The sequence below is a fragment of the Lactuca serriola genome, chromosome 5 (genome assembly GCF_051521515.1).
Source record: "Lactuca serriola cultivar US96UC23 chromosome 5, Lser_US96UC23_V15, whole genome shotgun sequence".
Lineage (NCBI taxonomy): Eukaryota > Viridiplantae > Streptophyta > Magnoliopsida > Asterales > Asteraceae > Lactuca > Lactuca serriola.
The window spans coordinates 300,550,264-300,569,120 of NC_136412.1; the positions used below are offsets into that span (position 1 = coordinate 300,550,264).

The 18,857-nt window shown below is 35.8% G+C and overlaps 2 protein-coding genes across 3 annotated transcripts; one reads left to right on the forward strand and one right to left on the reverse strand.

Moving 5' to 3' along the window:
• The first annotated feature begins 1,392 nt into the window (after nucleotides 1-1,392).
• On the forward strand, nucleotides 1,393-2,430 carry LOC145054756 (peroxiredoxin-2-like). Its single transcript, XM_079003008.1, has 3 exons — nucleotides 1,393-1,585; nucleotides 1,859-1,938; nucleotides 2,029-2,430. The coding sequence occupies exons 1-3, from the start codon at nucleotides 1,431-1,433 to the stop codon at nucleotides 2,280-2,282; spliced, it is 489 nt and encodes a 162-aa protein (XP_078859134.1). The 5' UTR covers nucleotides 1,393-1,430; the 3' UTR covers nucleotides 2,283-2,430.
• A 9,622-nt stretch (nucleotides 2,431-12,052) lies between these two features.
• LOC145054757 (dihydrolipoyl dehydrogenase 2, chloroplastic-like) lies at nucleotides 12,053-16,112 on the reverse strand. 2 transcript variants are annotated; one of them, XM_079003010.1, is made up of 14 exons: nucleotides 15,592-16,110; nucleotides 14,978-15,124; nucleotides 14,760-14,894; nucleotides 14,520-14,637; nucleotides 14,278-14,402; nucleotides 14,072-14,197; nucleotides 13,846-13,989; nucleotides 13,673-13,747; nucleotides 13,521-13,599; nucleotides 13,344-13,444; nucleotides 13,130-13,243; nucleotides 12,937-13,050; nucleotides 12,785-12,856; nucleotides 12,053-12,324 (listed from the first exon to the last, which is right to left on the reverse strand). In XM_079003010.1, the coding sequence occupies exons 1-14, from the start codon at nucleotides 15,916-15,918 to the stop codon at nucleotides 12,277-12,279; spliced, it is 1,725 nt and encodes a 574-aa protein (XP_078859136.1). In that variant the 5' UTR covers nucleotides 15,919-16,110; the 3' UTR covers nucleotides 12,053-12,276. The 2 variants fall into 2 exon arrangements, with proteins under 2 accessions (XP_078859136.1, XP_078859135.1); XM_079003009.1 differs by lacking the exon at nucleotides 12,053-12,324 and adding an exon at nucleotides 12,390-12,625 and having other exon boundaries at nucleotides 15,592-16,112.
• Nucleotides 16,113-18,857: the final 2,745 nt, after the last annotated feature.

Sequence of the window (18,857 nt, forward strand, 5' to 3'; positions counted from 1 at the left end):
TCGACATATGCACCAGGGACGATTGGTGTAATTTACCCATCATATAATAAATCAATGAATTGGTCTCTCTCTCTCTGAAAGTCATCATATTCAATCGCTAGTTTTGAAGGCAACTCAAAAAGACTTTGCTTTTAATTTAAATATATATACCAATTTAGAAATTTGACGATGATTGGTTGACACAAACAATAATGGTTTGCAATCAAGAAACATGATATTTTCCACCTTTAGACATGGGTTGTTCTGTTGCGATTTGGATGAAGATGAAGAATCTTTTTTTTTCATTTAGATGCAAACTGTTGTTGATGACGGAGATGTGAGAGGTGGAGGCGGAGACAGAGACGAAGAAGTGAGTACCAAATTAGGCGTGGATGAGAGATAGATGGAGATGGTGGTATATTCTAATCGAGAGGGAATGGCAGTGTCTAGAAACATTAGAATGGATTGGAGAATTAAACCCGATAAACAGTACCCCAGTCAGATACTCTTCTTTAAGAAGCCTCAAAATTAAATCTTATATGTATATAATTAGGATCAAACCTTCGTAATTTAGGTGTTGTTTGTTTTTCGGAAAAAACCTCTTCAGACCTCTTATTGCTGTGCGGCGCAGCACACGTGCAACACTTTTCATCTCGCATTTGTTTGTTTTTTAGAAGTCTTCAGAGTCAAAAACCTCTATATTTGGCGCAACACTTGTACTGCCTCTTCCAACCTCTTTCAACATCTTTTTATTTTTCTAGCTAAAATTTTTATTATATGTTATTGAAATTTTATTTCACTTTTTTTTTGTTTATTCTTGTTGAATTTTTTTTGTTTTTTTTTATATATTGAATAATGATTTGTTGAATTTTTTTTTTGTTTTTTTTTTATATTGAATAATGATAGATTTGTGATGAAATATCATTATTTTTTGCTAAATATCTTTAAGTTTTTTTTGTTGAAATATGATTATTTTTTATTGAAATATCATTAATTTTTGCTGAAATGTTATACATTATTAAATTTTTCGTATTAAAAAACTATTTTTGATTTATAAAATTAGTTTATTTTAATTTTTTAATATCTGCAGCAGTATGCAAATGTTAAAAAAACAAACACGTTTTTTATTACAGTTTGCAGCCTTTTGGTCCATCTCTTCTACTACAGAGGATTGCAGAGATGATCCGTAGACTTCATGAATTACAGAGATGATCCACAGACTTCATACATTTTTGCTTCAAAAAATAATTAGACCTTATTCTTTTAAAATTCCATGAGCCGGGCAACGAATCTTGGTTACTCAGTCAAACTGTATTAAATAAAATTAAGCTGCATAGCCGGACCCCAAAAGTTTTCAACTTTGGTTAATAAATTCCAATAAAATCCGCTCCACTCTACCCCTTAAATTCATCAGCCGCTGATCACCGTTCAATCGAATCATTCTTGCTGAAATGGCTCCGATTGCTGTTGGTGACACGATCCCCGACGGGACTCTTGCCTACTTCGATGAGCAAGATCAGATGCAACAGGTTTCCGTCCACTCTCTCGCCGCCGGCAAAAAGGTCGTTCTCTTTGGCGTCCCCGGCGCCTTCACTCCAACTTGCAGGTATCCTGAATTCCATTTTGCCCATTCTCTAATGAAACTTCAGTTGTTCATAAGCTTGATTCTTAGCAATTGGAGAAAGCATTGATGATTTTATATCTAAATCATATATATCTCGTATCGATTTCAAATTTAGGGCTTTACTAAATGAATCCCTAATAGAATAGGCCTGTTGATGATAAATTTATATGATTTGCGTAATTTGTCCTCTTAAATGTCGAATTTGATCTTCTTCTTAGTTCATCAAAATTGTAATCGTTTATTTGGTTAGAACAGTATGAAGCATGTTCCTGGCTTCATTGAGAAATCCGATGAGCTTAAATCAAAAGGCGTAGAGGAGCTTCTGTTGATCAGCGGTAAACCATAAGTGTGAATTTAGTGTCTGTTCTTTGTTTTCGAATTGTTAATTACGGAAGTAATCTTCTTGGTTTCATTTTCATTTGCAGTAAACGATCCTTTTGTGATGAAGGCATGGAAGAAGTCATACCCAGAGACAAAGAACGTGAAGTTTCTTGCTGATGGAGCTGCGAAATACACTTACGCACTTGGGTTGGAGCTTGATCTTTCAGAGAAAGGGCTTGGGGTTCGTTCACGAAGGTTTGCGTTGTTGGTGGATAACTTGAAGGTGGTGGCTGCAAACATTGAATCCGGTGGTGAATTCACAGTGTCCAGTGCAGATGATATCTTAGCTGCTCTGTAAATCTGTAATGTGTCAAAACTTTCTCTCTTAATGTTTTCCTCTTCATTGAGTAAGTATCTTCTCTAATACTTGTAGAAGAGAATTAAAAGATGACTATGTATGAGGTGCGTTTTATTTTAAATAAACGGGATTCAGATTTACACTTTTATTTCATTTTGTAAAGTATAAATTTTGCTGCTCTTCTACTCTCAATCTCTAACTGAACATAGAATCCCATTATACTAATCATATACACCAAAATGGTGTTAAAATGATGATGGATTGAATCATACTCGTGAGGATTTGATGTTTTGTATTTATTATACTAATACTTTATGTGTTAGTATACTTGTGTAGTTATATTGAAGTTGTATGGGATTTGATTTATCGTGTTATTATAGTAGTTCTTAGGATATTTTAGTTGTATAGTTATATTAGAAATATAATAATGATTAGTTGTAATATGTTGAAATTAGTCATTATGTTTTGAATTTATTTATAGTTATTGTAACATAATATGATGTAAAAGAAATTGGTAAAAACCTTTAAAAATAAATGTTTGTTTTTTGACAATTTATATAAGTTATAAAAAGAACAAGATACGAATATAGTTTTTTAACTCACAAATTCACAGCAACACCAAAAGCAGAGAGGAAAGAAGAGAAAAGAAATGGTTTTCTCCTTTTTCGGATTTCTTGAGACCGATATAGTGTTTCTTCATTTCTAGGGGATCCAACGGTTTGTTTTCTTTGATTTTTGAACATTGAGACCTTCATATCGTCCGCTTGAATTTTTGAGATCAACTCCAGTGACTCGTGAAACGTTGCTAGTATTTGCTGTTGGAAATTAGCAACATATTTGGTGATGTTACTCTTTGCCTTTTGTTTTTTGAGATCAACTCCAGAGACTTGAGAAACGTTGCTATTATTTGCTGCTGGAAATTAGCAACATATCTGGTGATAATCCTCTTTGCCTTTTGTTTATTTGATTTCATACAAAGTAATTTGTTTATTTACTCTTGTTTTGATGGGGTTTTCACACTAAAACTTTGGCGGCTCATATTGATTGATTACTTACTGTTTTAGGCTGATTATAAGGTCATACAAATTTCATTAGGACTAGTTTTGTTGCAATTGAAAAATAAATTATTTGTTTGCATCTGCAAAGGACAAAGGTTCATTTGAGTCGAGAAAGTTTAGCAAAACGAAGCTTATTTTCGCCGTGTTATTTATCGTTGTAGTTTGGTTTTTTCATAATATTGATATCAGAGCTTTGGTTCTTGTTATTGGGTTATTTGTTTGAACAATGGAAGCTAATACAAGTAGGATTGTCAATTTGAATGGTTCTAACTATCATGTTTGGAAAAGCAAGATGGAAGACATTCTTTATGTGAAGGATTATTATTTGCCCGTATTTAGTACCGACAAACCTAGGGATAAAACAGATGCAAAGTGGAATATTTTGCATATAAAGGTTTGTAGATAAATTCAACAATGGGTTGATGATAATGTTTTGAACCATATTAGCACGAAGACTTATGCTCGTACTTTGTGGAACAAGCTTGAGCATTTGTATGCTCAGAAGGCCGAGAACAATAAGTTGTTATTAGCTAAACAGTTGATTGGCTTGAAGTCCCATGATGGTGTTGGGTTTATATTCAAAAATAATATAATTATAGTGTCAAAACTATGAGGTTAGCAACAGAAGCATTTTAAAAGAATATAAATAAAACCATGTTATACCCACCAAGGATCTTTTTGTAAAACATGGAAAGATTAAAACTCAACCATATGGAGAAAACAACTATAACATTTGAAGACTTTGATTTTTCTCAGGAGGTTGGAAGTTGATGAAGATGGCAAAGACTTCAAAGTAGAAGCTCTCTATAATGTATCCACCAAGTAAGGATAAACCACTTTGAGATGTTAGTCTTCACTTGTAATTAGTTGTTCTTAAGCCTTAAAAGACATATATCAAATAAGTTTTAAGGAGAAGCAACTAGTAAGCCCTTAAACTCGACACTACACAGTGCAAGAGAGGAGATGGGAGAGCACCAAGTTGCTCTCGATTTTGGGAGAGAAAAGAAGAGAAGAAACAGTGAAAAAAAACTAGTTGGTTTTTGTCATTAACTTTTCTTTTATATACTACCTTACATCTAAGAAGGATCATACCATCTTTAAATGCAAGATTAATACAAAGGCATGGGTGAATCACAAAGTCAAACAAGCAACCATCGCCCTCCTTCATGGAGTTTACGGTTTACGGCTTGAAGGAGGTGATGAGAAGGCTAATGTGTTTTCCACTCAATCATCCAAGTTCCAACTAACTAGTTACATGTAGCAACTAGATGATTGCTCAAAGTGTCCAAAGAAATGTACATAACATATATATCCATACCATATGAATATAAATAACTTTGATTTTATTTTATTGTTATTTCCACGAACAATAATTCCCAGTTAGTTGTTGAAATATTATTTTCATAAAATAATAATTTTCCAATTAAATACAAGTGTTGATTATATTTATTAATAATCAAATTACTCTAATAAATAATTAATAAGTAGTAACTTCTTATAAGGTGTGACCGTATATGATCATAAGTCATTAGCAAAATATCATTTTATAATGACTCTTGGGCATACATATGTTTCAATCTCTCACTTGCACGACTCATCATAGGTTGATATAGACGGTGGTGAACTGTAACACCCGAAAACCAGAAGGCCAAATGAAGAAAGAAAATCTCCAAACAAGAAGGCGACTCGTTGAGTTCAAGGGTGAGAACTCGACGAGTAGGAAGGTTGCCCCGCGTGTTTTTGGAAGACCAACTCGACGAGTTGGACTAGGTTTGGGAAACCCTAAATCCGGGATTTTGCACCGTATTTAAGCATCCTAATCCCCACTTTCTGACCCCATTTCCAGCCTCCAAGTCCCAAACCCTAGTTTCAGAAACCTTAATGCATTTGTGAGCTTGTGAGCAATTTTTTAGTGAACTTTGTGTGTTTTGAAGCTTGTGGAAGAAGAAGAAGCTAGAGGATTCAAGGAGAAGATAGTAGATCCAGAGACTTCCTTTCATCCTCATCATTTTCTGGTAATCAAGTCTCTAACTTGCTTAGTAGTTTCTTATATCTCCTTATTTTCACTTTATTGGGTTTTTGGTCTAAGAAGCTTGATCCTTGGGATATGGACGACCCAAGTAAGTATACCTTCAGATCAGGGATTATAGAGGGCTTTCATGGCATAAAGGTGCAAACTTTATGGCCATTGAAGCCCCATGCAAGACATAGGATGTCATTTTGGCCTTTTAAGCTCCAAAAGGCCATGCATGGAGTGAAACATGGAAGCTTTACGTGTACATGTAGTGTTTAGGGTCTAGATCTCTGCTTGTAAGCTTTAGTTTGGAGTATGGATGGCTTGTGGACCAAGATCTAGGTCCTAAGGAGTTAGGGTTTGAGCTAAAACCATTAAGAAAAGGTATTAACGGGTAAAATTGGAAAGTTTACCCTTAAAAGGACATTTCCGGTGTATAGGTGGAGTATGGAGCTTAGATCTAAAGAATAGAGGCTTAATTCGTTAAGAAGGGCTTAACAGACTGAGGAACTCGACGAGTCCATATAGGAACTCGACGAGTTGGGTTGGAAGTTGCCCGATTCTGATGAAAGAGGAGGCAACTCGTCGAGTTGCTGGAAAACTCGACGAGGTGGGTCGGGATTTCACAATTTTGTGGATATGGAGAACCCGACGAGTTTGGGGTAGACTCGACGAGTTGGTTCGAGATATAGTGTTCTATGATTTGTGGAAACTCGCCGAGTTGAAGGATGACTCGACGAGTTGAGTCAACTCGAGCGTTGGATTTGACTTTGACCGGAGTGTTGACTTTGACCTTGACTTTGACTTTGACCAAGGTTGACCCTTGAGGGGTTATGAAGCATAGATTGGTTACTAAGGGTTGTGATATGCAGGGATTGTGTAGAGCCGATCGCGGGGCAGAGACGTTCAACTATCATCCGACATTGAGGTAAGTTTCCTCTTGTAGGAACGGGTCGAAGGCAATAATGCCGACCTATATGTATGATTATATGTTATGTGTGTTGATTAGTAGCTAAGTGTGGGCAGGGCCCGTAACTTAGCATTATTTGGTATGGATAAGTATTGATAGATTTATATATGTCAGGTGGTACCCGAAGAATGTTTATATGTATGTTTCTGGACTACGATTCAATGTCGGGTGGTACCCGAGGAACGTATGCATGTTAAGTTATATTTGTTGTTTGCGTGATACTTGTATGTGCCTGGTAGGGAGATGAGTGTGGGTGGGGGCCCGTATCTCATCACTAGCTAAGTATGTGTAACGCCCCATTTTCTGGTATGTAATTTAAATAAGTATTTTCAATTCTTAAGGGGTACTCGACGAGTCTGTAGCCCGACTCGTCGAGTAGAGACGGGATGATCACACAAATTGAGTTGGCTACTCGACGAGTCCATAAGTTGGGACTCGTCGAGTCCGCATGTCTGGATGAAGCCTTAATTTTAAGGGTTTGCACCCTATTTAAACACATTTATGCACCCCAGCCTCGCCTCCATCACCCTCAGAACATTTCTTATCAAACCCTAGCCTCCTTAAAGAGCGTGTGAGTGATTGTTGCCTTGTGAAGGAACTTTTGGTGCATTTTGGAGCAAGTAGAAGAAGGAGAAGGTTGAAGAGTTCAATGAAGAAGAAGTAGATCCGGAACACACTCCTTTGTGGTCATCTTTTCTGGTAATAAAGTCTCCATCTTGCTTATTGATCTAATAGATCTAGTTTGTCCCCAAATTGTTGATATTAAGCTCAAAAACCCCAAGTCCTTTGTAATAAAGCCTTATGATCGAGTTATACTTCAGATCTAGCCTCTCTTGAACTCCAGGAGCTCATTATAGCCACCTTTATGCAATCTTGGCCTTGTTCTAAACCCTAAGTGCTTAGTATTTGATGATTTTGGGTATTTTAGCCTCATACCCTTGTGCATGCACGTAAAGTTGGAAACTTTATGTGTAAAACCAATCCTAAGAGCTCAGATCTATGTTATGGAGGCACTGAAATCGATTAGAATCGACTGTATAGTAATAGCATGCTTAGGACTCGACGAGTTGTTCTTCAGACTCGACGAGTCACAGACTGGACGTGTTCATATGTTAAAGGAGAACTCGACGAGTTGTTCATACAACTCGGCGAGTCGGATGAAGTTAGACTCGATGTTAGCATCGAGGAAGAACTCGTCGAGTCTTTTCCAAACTCGATGAGTAGAAGCGGGTAGAGGGCTAGAATGGATGATAGGGACTCGGCGAGTTGACGGCCCAACTTGGCGAGTCCGGTCAACAGGAAGTTGACTTTGACCAGGAAGTTGACTTTGACCTGCCCAGGGGTAAATAGTGATTTTATCCTGAGATTAGTTATCAGTATTTGATTTAGTGTTTATGGTATTTGTAGCCGGAGAGTTCCGGAGCAGCGGTAAGGCAGTTTCAGATTTAGCATCTCGGCAGCCAGCGTTACGAGGTGAGTTTCCTTCCAATAGGAACGGTTCTACGGCCACAATGCCGACCCGTCTAGTTAGCAGTAGTCCTGGACTTCGGTCCGATGCGGTAGTTCAGTGTGCTTGATGTCTTTGTGATTCAAGCATATATTTGTGTTATGTGTTCCGGAATTGAGTCCGATGCAGTATGCAGTATATGTGTTTATGCTAGTAGTTATGAGTATGCTATGCTATGTTCAGTCAGTTTCCGGACTTTGGTCCGATGCAGAGGGCAAGGCCCTGGTTAGTTCCGGACTCTGGTCCGATGCAGTTTCTGGACTTCGGTCTGATGTAGAGGGCAAGGCCCTGGTTAGTTCCGGACTTCGGTCCGATGCAGTTTCTGGACTTCGGTCCGATGCAGAGGGCAAGGCCCTAGTTAGTTACGGACTCCGGTCCGATGCAGTGGGCAAGGCTCAATATGTGTTTATATGTTGTTGTATGGTATGTGGTAGTTTGGGGGAGCTCACTAAGCTTCGTGCTTACAGTTTCAGTTTTGGTTTTAGGTACTTCCGCTAGCAGAGAGAAGAGCTCGGGTTGATGACATCGCACCCACCACAGCTTCAGTTTTATCCTGAGAGTTTTATTCAGACATTTTGTTATGATTGATACAATTTTGTTTTGACACCGTTACTATGACTTTTGAGTACTCATTTCATGGTTCTTGTTATATATGGTATTGGATGATGTGATTTTTAGTAATATTAAAATAAAAATTTTTGGTTCGTATTTTGGGTTGTTTCAGTATGGACGGGGTTCCATATCTCATCATTAGCTTCGTGCTTACAGTTTCAGTTTTGGTTTCAGGTACTTCCGCTAGCAGAGGGAAGAGCTCGGGTTGATGGCATCGCACCCACCACAGCTTCAGTTTTATCCTGGGAGTTTTATTCAGACATGTTGTTATGACTGATACAGTTTTGTTTTGACACCGTTACTATGACTTTTGAGTACTCATTCCATGCTTCTTGTTATATATGATATTGGATGATGTGATTTTTAGTAATGTTAAAACAAAAATTTTTGGTTCGTATTTTGGGTTGTTTCAGTATGGACGGGGTTCCTTATCTCATCATTAGCAGAGTAGGGGCAGGGCCCAAGATAGGCGAGGCCTTAGACTAGAAGAGGTAGTGTTGTGTATGATTCTTTATGTACTAGCATGATTATATGTTATTGTTTGTATGTGCATAGCGGGCGGGGCCCAGAGACGGGCGGGGCCTGGTAGAAACACATCTGTATACCGAGCGGGGCTCGATGCCAGGCGGGGCCTGATGTCAGACTCTTTCCGATGTCGGGCGGGGCCCGAGGAAAGGTCGGGAGCCTAGTTCATGTGCTTATGTGATTATGTGTATGGTATGTGGTAGCTTGGAGATACTCACTAAGCTTCGTGTTTACTGTTATCGGTTTTGGTTTCAGGTACTCCAGTTAACAAGGGGAAGAGCTTGGGATGACTGCAGTGCACACACCATTTGTTTAGCCTGGGATGTTTTTACTCTGATATGCTGACGTGTGTTTTGATACGATACTTTGATTTGATACGATGACTTATGTTTTTGGATGAAATGAATTTGGAAACTATGGTTTAATTAATAAGTAAAATGAAAGTTTTGGACTGTATTTTTGGGATGTTACATGAACGTCTAACAACATTTCATTTCCCCCTATAGCATACAATGAAGAATGTTATTCATCAACATCCAATTCCCAAAGCTCAAAACTACAATTGATGTATAAGGTAAGTTTATCAGTTATTCCTTTATTACAGACATCCTGTTGAACACGAGACTTAGATCACAATCAATCCCATTTGGTGTTCAACTTTGGGTAATGTGCATTAGATGTCTAGCTCTCAACACATAAGAGAAACAAATCCAATATTGGCTGCATAAGCCTCTTATATAGTTCATGTAATAACCGATAATAGCCTTTAACTGCCTATTTAAAGATCAACATTTGACCACATCAAATCATAGTTCATTCCCTACACTTAAGTCCCATTATTATTCTCATGTATTAAGGATACAAAGATAGTAACTTTTATCAAGTATCAACGGGTGATCTTGATGCGATTCATGTCCAATACTTATTCTCTGATAAGTATCTATGAATCTTGGTTACAAATTGGATTAAGGTGTCTAAGTCTATAACTAAATTGGTATAAACTTGTAATTAGAAGCAAAATCCTTTTTGGGTCGCTCTCATAACTAGAAACTGATTAGAATGACAATTTAAGAGAGAGAGAGAGAGAGAGAGAGAGAGAGAGAGAAAATAATTTATTAGTTTATTATATGATTAATAAATTAATTGGAAATAGATTAAATTAATTAATAATTTATCATAATTAATTTGGAGTTAATTTGTGATCAATTGGAATTAATTAGAAGTGCAAGGATTGTTTGGTCATTGCTTAATAGTTGAGCAAAAAAGAGATTCTAGAAACCTCCACAGCTTTGACGATTTTGGATGTCTTTGATGGCAATCTAGAATGCTCTAATTAATAAGGAAAATAGATAATTACCAGGATTTGAAATAATATTATTTTATTTTCAAATCTAGGGTTTCTAAGGTTTCTTAGCAATTATATAAAGGGTCATAGGGCTTGTAATTTTCGGCCACCGGTACAAAAGAAATTGCACATAAACAATAAGAAACACAACACCAAATCAATTTCAGAAATCTTTCCAAAAATTCGACTCAAATATTTAGAGATTTTAGAAATTACAGAAAGTTTTTTAGTTACCATTAGTCTGATGTGGTTCTGTCTCTTCGGATCCTTGTTTTCTCCCCCAAACAGAGGAGAAATCAGACCTCGGGACTTGATCGAACTTACCCAAATCAGTTGAACTGTGAAGAGAAATCAGAAATCGAAATATCCATTATCCAATAATGTCTTTTCTATTGTAATGGAACTCTTATAGGTAAAAATCAAACTCCTGACAAAAACCACAAAATCAAATTAAGATATGACGATTGATGGCAATAGTTTAGAAAGAAATTAGTATTAGATTAAGAAAAACAAAACTCATCCAAATCAGTTGAAGAGAAATCGGAAATCGAAAAATCCAACAAGTCCTTTCTACTTTCGTCGCCCTTGGAGGTTTGCTTCAGGTTAAACAAAATTAAATTGGAAATCAAACTTCAACTTGCACACAAATCTTAAATCGCAATACTATGAGATTATCGATTAAGTGCAACATGTTTATATGAAGAAGATTAATGAGAATAAAGAACAAAAATCAGATGTAGAATGATAGTAAACAGAATCATTGAATCAGATCAATCGATTTAAGTGTTTTTTAACCACAAAAATGTTTATGGAAAAAGTGTTTATTGGCTTTTTAAGCTATGAATCACTAACTTTTTAAAACCTTCATATATTGTCTTGCAAAAAGCCAATTGAAAATCATTTTTTTAAGAAGCCAAACACTTTTTTAACATATTGAATTTTTGAAAAAATCAATAAGTTAATATGTCATTTTAAAAAGTATTCCCAAACACCCACTTAGACTTTAGATCCGGCTCCTCTATCTCTACGAACTCGTACGTTTTTCTAGGGGGCGATTGGATTTTACCGATTTGGCGATTGCAATTCTCAAAGGGCTTCAATTGTTTGGCGCTCACCAGTCACGCCTTCGTTCTTGCCTCCACACAATCGACTGAACTTCTTGACCATGGACTAAACTTTTGGGCCAACATAATATACATAGTTCTTAATGGACTAAACTTATGCCCCCTAATATGTTGCCCTGGGCATTTGGTCAAATGCCTGATTATAATATTATTGTATATCTTTAGGTCATTGGAATAAATTATTTCCATTAATCTTTAGTAAACAAAAATCTTTTATCACAGTTCTACAATGGTTAACATTTTCAAAACTTTTTTTATTAACCAATTCATCTTTTATCTATCTTAAAACTTTTATAAAGCCCCTCATAAAATTTATCATTGCCTTAACATATCATATTTCGGCAAACATAAAAGATGGTAAAATTTTCAATATATAGTTATGAAAACAAGAAACAATAAAATACCATGCGACCTCAATGTTATAGAATATTTTAAAATTTGTTTTATTTTGAATTTTTTTGACAAATTACTTTTAAATAACATATTCTCTTTTCCTTGTCCGGACTATAAATTAAACGAATTGTATGTGAAGCTTTGATACATGAATCAACTATGATAAGTTCCCAAGTATATAAATCACAATAATCATAATCTAAAATTCTAAATAAACAACAGTTGATACTACATCCTCTTTCTTTAATAATTGATTATTTAAAATCCCATCTTAAACTCATATGTTTGTCATTTCTCTATCCCTCTCTTATTCCAAAATCCAGAATTTTCAAACAAAAATCGAAAATTTTCAATCACTCGATACATAATTAGCATGTGCTCCAGAAAAATATGCCTTGGTGCATCATCATTAAGAAAGATCCACAGCTTCTTGACCCTCAACAAGCTTAGACCGGAACTGGTTCAGCAACCGCACTAGAAACCTCGTTTTTAACCTGCACAATAACAAAACAAAAGATGCGTATCGTTTCTAAGTCAGTGTTTGACACTGACTAGCTGAAAAGTTAGCTGCTAGCTGATATCGTAATAGATAACAAACGTAAAATGACATAAAAGGATATATTTGGATTTTGGAAAACTTGTGGAAGGGTATATTTGGAAAAGTTATGGAAAAATCCCCATGGGTATTATCTTGATTCAAGAGGTGTGTTATTTGTTGGTCTTATTATATTTATACCATTTTAAAACGAGTGAGAATGTGAGTTGAGGAGGAAGTAATGAGGCTTTCCCTCTTACCTGCAATTTGTACATGAACAAACATAAGGTTTGTCACGTAAGACATGACATAACAGGTTGTACTGTGTTTGGCATGCACTGGAACTAATGTCAGACTTCCTATTGTTTCTCTAATGTTGTTTAAGACATTTCTTGGACCTAAAATACTTAATTGATTACCTTGGCTGATTTGAATAGTTCATCGATCACTTCAGACAAGGTTGGATGGGCATGAACAGCATATTTGATATCCTGCATCATTCCATTCCAATGTTATGAATAATGATAAATGGTAAATAAATAATGATGATAAATGGTAAATAAATTCAAACCTGGATACGTGTTCCAAGAGCAATAGCATTTGATGCTTCATGAATAAGGTCTGCAGCATGCATTCCAAATATATGAACTCCAAGAATCTCTCCATTATCAGGTCTATAAATCATCTGCACACAAAAAAAAAAAACAAAACATAATGAGTAAACTTACAATAACTTTTTTTTTTTATAAAATGCATGAAATAACCTTAGCAATCCCCTCTCCTTCATTTTCAGCAAGGGCTTTAGTGTTAGCCTTGAAGCTAGTTTTGGCAATACTGATTTCAAATCCTTCCTTCTCAGCTTTTTCTCTTGCTTGTGGCTGCAGGGTTATAACAAAAAAAAAAAATTAACTTCTCATATATTTTTATTTTTTTTTATAAAGAAATCTAAAAATAATACAAAAATGAAAAAGAACATACCTCTGTTAACCCAACCATACTGATTTCAGGATGGGTGAAACATGCAGCAGGGATGCTTAGATGATTTAGGACATGGTCTTTCCCAGAAACTTGCTCAACAACTATGTTAAGGGTACAATTGTCAATTCACACACGTAGCAGATAAATCATACAACTAAAAGTAAGCAATATCTTTACCTGAAATCCCCTGTGCACTTGCTGCATGAGCAAGCATCATCTTTCCATTAGCATCACCAATGCAATACAAATGAGGGACCTGAACAACAATAACATAAAGTAAATGAAAACAAAAAAAAAAAAGGGAAAGATAGATAGAGAATGTTAATTACCAATTCGCCCTTGGAATCAATAACTCGCATGCGCTCATCAACAGGAATAAAACCACGTTGCGTTTCTACATTTACCTATAACAAGAGAAACCAAATAATAATAATAATAATCTTTAAATCTTTGATTTTACACATAAGATCTTTAGATGTATAGTATTGTTAGATTCACATACATTCTCCAAACCAAGCCCATTTGTGAATGGTGCTCTTCCAGTTGCAATGAGAGCAGCATCTACTTCCAATGTATCTTTTGGTTCCTTTGTTTTCGCATCAATAAGCTCAATTGTTACAGGTTTACCATCTTTAGCTGGAGTTATCTGTCAATACACAAAATAATAACTCAACAAACATGAACATTAATCCAACAGAAAAAAAAAAAAGGGTTAAAAGTTTATGAACCTTGGTTGCAAATACACCAGTATGATAGTCGATCTTTCGAGGATTTATGAGAACCCTTTGAGCTAATTTCCCAATTTCAGGGTCGAATCCAGGCATTAACTGATCTAAAGCTTCTACAAATGTCACCTGTGAGACAAAAACTCATAATCAGAAGCTTCATCATATAAATAATGTTTATATGTTCAAAAAGGATTAGTAATACTTACCTCACTTCCAAGTGCTGTATACACATCACTGAATTCAAGACCAATGTAACCACTTCCTACAATAACTATCCATTCTGGTACTGTTTCTAGTTTTAGTGCATGATCACTTGTTATGACAGTTTTACCTGTAGTAGTAAATATTATGAAGGTAATCAAGTATTAATACTATTTTCATTTTCAAATGTTTTTTCCTTTTAAACCATTATTATAGAAAAAAGGTTCTGTAAGAAACAAGCACTTACCATCAACTTCAACTCCCTTAGGGACAAATGGAATTGATCCAGTAGCTATAATTATGTTTTTTGCAGTAATAACTGTCTCAGTGCCACCAATTGTTCCATATTTCACCTTCTGTGGACCCTGCAAATATGTTCATAACAGTTTGATCATATGGTGTTTTGTATATTGCTTATATCTAATCATCTAGTGCAGATAATAAGAAAAAGGAGAGCTTTTCAAAATGAAAGAAATTTATGACATACCACAACAGAGCCAAAACCTGTTAATATGTCTACACCAAGAGATTTCATAGAATTGGTTAAATTGTTTCGAATTTTTGTGGCAAGATTTTGTGCATGATCAGCTACACCCTGTCTGTCATAACCAGCAGCTGCAACCTGCAAATATGAATTATTACAAATTAGTAAATTATAGAAATATTTAAGGACTGATTCTTATATTTTTTGAGTAATGGATATACCTGTAAACCAAAAGACTTCATATGGTGTTCATTTTGAAGCTCCCTCATACGACCACTGACAGCAAGAAGAGCTTTTGAAGGAACACAACCACGATTGACACATGTTCCACCAACTACATCACCTTCGATGATGGCAGTTTTCAGACCCTGCAGATGTCAAATTCAAGTTTAGGAAGATGAAAATAATACAACTTCTTGATATAAGGTAAAAAACATCAAAAGCTATTCATCTATCCCTTTCATTGCTTTGTAAACCATACATATCAACACTGAAAAGTACCTGTGATGTGATAATGAATAACAGAGCCACGTTTCTAACAGAGTTATATGAAGCACAATAGATGCGCATAAAATTTCTACTTAGATAGGTTCAGTCAATATACTTCTTTACTATTCATGAGATGTGCACACGAACAGTATTCACGAACTTGAAAAATTCCTATACTAAATCACTATATTGCGCAGAACAGGACAAATTCATGTAAGAAGATTCTGAAAATCGAGTTTCTTGCTTCAACAATGGAAATGTTTAATTGTTGCTAAATGTGCAATCGATCAACTTAAATAATTGAAAGAATAAACAAGCAGGAAGGAAAACCCGTCGCTTGCATTACCTTCTCAACAGCGTGAAGAGCGGCTCCGTGACCACCAACACCAGCTCCAATAATTACAAGATCATAGTCAAAACCCTTAGAAGAATTTCCATTGGTGGACAAGGAAGCCGAAATCTTAGTCTTGGGACGCAATTGCTTGAATAGAAGTGCATTGTTAGAGGACTTGCATCCAGAGAAAGCTTCTCTTCTGAGGCCACAGAACCGGAGCTGGCTTGGCGTAGCGGTGTTGCTGAAGAAGAGGTCGGAAGCGGCGGAGTTTGCTCCACCGTTGGATCTGACAGTGATCGGAGAAGACGAAGAAAGTGAAAGAGAGATTGAAGATTGCATTTTGAACAAGAATCGGAAAGCAGAGAGAGATAGAGAGAGGCTTAGATTTTACAGAAAAAGGAAGGGAAGGAGGGAGGGATGTATATATGGCGAAATGGGGGAGCTTCGAGAGGTCCGTTGGAAGGGGCGGAGTTAACAAAGGGGAGGAGAGTGTTTGCTCGGCTTGGACTCCGGTCGTTAGGATGAGTTGGAGAAGTTGAACAGCGTCTAAGTTTTTTTTTTAATAAAAATAATTACAAATAAACATTTGGTTTATCCATACAATTAGAGAATACATGTATAGAAAATCAATATGTGTTGTACCTTTTGTATTTGATACATTTAGTTTTCTCGTATTAAAGGTAGTGGAGCTTTTCAACAGAGTCCAACGGGTCTGCATTCTAATGTCATATCTCCTAAATCCATAAATGTTGTTTCCAAAAAAATTAATTTTGCCATCCAGAAATAGTTAGGGGCGCAACTTGTTGCTCATTTGTCTTCCATCAATATGTATTGAACTATATTAGTCGTATTAAAAATGTAATAAATAAATGAAAATAAACATATACATAATATAGGATTATGATTTTTGTTTTAAACGATTTTTTGATACGAAGATAATTCTAAAAATAATAGTTATTTGAATAAACCTTTTTTTTCTAGAATATGCAAAAGTTTGTATATGTTTGAGATTGAATCTAAATTTTTTTTTGTTGTTAAAAACACATTCCTAAAAATCTTGGTTAAACCTTACTATTTTTGATATTTTTAATTTATTTTAGTTTAATTTTTATAACTTTTTAATGGTAAAATAACTTAAGATTGTAACAAAATATTAAAATTGTTTAAAAAGATACCATTCAAATTTAATAAATACAAAAAAAAAGTTAATGAGGTATTTCCTTTGTACATATAATATCATCCAAATTCATTGTTTTTAATATGGCCTAATGGTGAGCGGTTGCTATAGGTTAGAGTCTAAGTATATTTATAAAAACAAACGGAAAAATGACTTAGAAATATAATAAAGTATCAAAATTGTTTACAAAATATCATTTAAATTTAGCAAGTACAAAAAAACACCAATGAAGTATTCCCTTTTTACACATAATACCATCCAAGTTCAATGTTTGTTAAAATATAACCTATTAGTCACTGGTTGCTTCAGTATAAGATCAAAATATATTCGATAAAAAATTAAAATAAATATGAATTAGGGATATTATGTGGAATACTTAGTTTGACCCTAACCTAAATCACACAATGACCAATAATTCATTTTTGAACAAACAATGAACTTAGATGATACTATATGTACAAAGACAATATTTCACTAATATTTTTTATACTTCTTAAACTTAAATGGTATTCTGTGAACAATTTTCATGTAACGACCCAATTTTCAAAAAAAAAAATTCATTTTTAATTAACCAAAATATTTTTTACAGCCATGATGTTTCCAAATAAAATTGTTTCCAAAATTCATAACCATTACAAATTTTATTTCAAATCATCAAAGTGTCCCATAAAATACCCGAGAGAGAGTGCACGCCACGCCATCAACCCTTGCCCTTGTCCTTGGGCTCAGATGTACCTGAAACAGATCCAAAAAGGATAAGCTAATGCTTAGTGAGTTCCCCATAACGCATATCATATTAACTATAAAAACTATCTCTACCACATAAGTCATGCATACAAACATATAAGGATGTCATGGGCTCCTCCCAAGGTCTTACTCCAGGATGTCATGGGCTCCCCCACATGGTCTTACACCTAAGTGTCATGGGCTCCCCCATGGTCTTTAGCTGGAAAGCCATGGGCTCCCCCACATGGTCTTACATCCAAGTGTCATGGGCTCCTCCCATGGTCTTTGCTTGAAAATCCATGGGCTCCCCACATGGTCTTACATCCAAGTGACATAGGCCCCCCTGGGGGTCTTTCCCTGCAAGTATCATATATATAGCTAGCATATTACCAAACATATCTAACTATCATACGACATGTCTCTACAGCAAGCATACCACATATCTCTACACAACAAGTACAACATTTATCATGAAATGGGCCGGTCTTGGTGCCTTAGCCCATTGATATGGTGAGAAGACTCACCTCTCATGAATGTAGAACTGACAAGCTAAGATTAGCTAATCCCCCATGTGCTGCTTCAAATCAATCGCCTATAATCATCATGTGATTAACTTGTTAAAATCCCGTAGACACCCTTAAAGTCAACCCTCGTCAACAGTAAAGGTCAACAATCCATGTTGACCTCTACTTGTCCAGTGTGTCCAGCAACTTGTCGAGTTTTCTGAGTAATTCCTCCATTAGTCGAGTTACCTATGTAACTCACCGAGTCCCTCCGAAAACCCATGAATATCAAACTGAAAACTCATGAAAACCAAAAACTCACTCGAAAGACCCAAAACGGGTAAACCCTATTCGACTCGTCTAACCTACCCCTCCTACCACTATCACATAATATCATAGCATACTAGCACATAAAGCATAACAAATAGAGGCATACCAAACAATTATCACAAAGACAATCATCTCAACTATATTCAAGTACTAGCAGGCCGACATTGGTGTCTTCGACCCACTTCTACTGGAAGGTAACTCACCTCAAATGTCGTGTATTAGCTAAACTGTCATCGGCTCTTGGATCAACTCCTCTCAAACTCCTACACATAAAAAATCTCCTGTAATTACCCTTTCATATTTAAGGGTTAACTATGGTCAATGGTCAAAGTCAAAGTCAACATCCAAGTTAAATTCAACATCCAGGTCAAAGTCAACATCCTGGTTGACTCAACTCACCGAGTTGGTCCATCAACTCATCGAGTTCCATGATCCATAAAACCCTGGAAATCTCGATCCAACTCGTCAAGTTCTTTCATGAACCCGTCGAGTTCCTCTTCATAATAGAGTTGAGACATTTCCCTCTCAACTCGCCGAGTTCC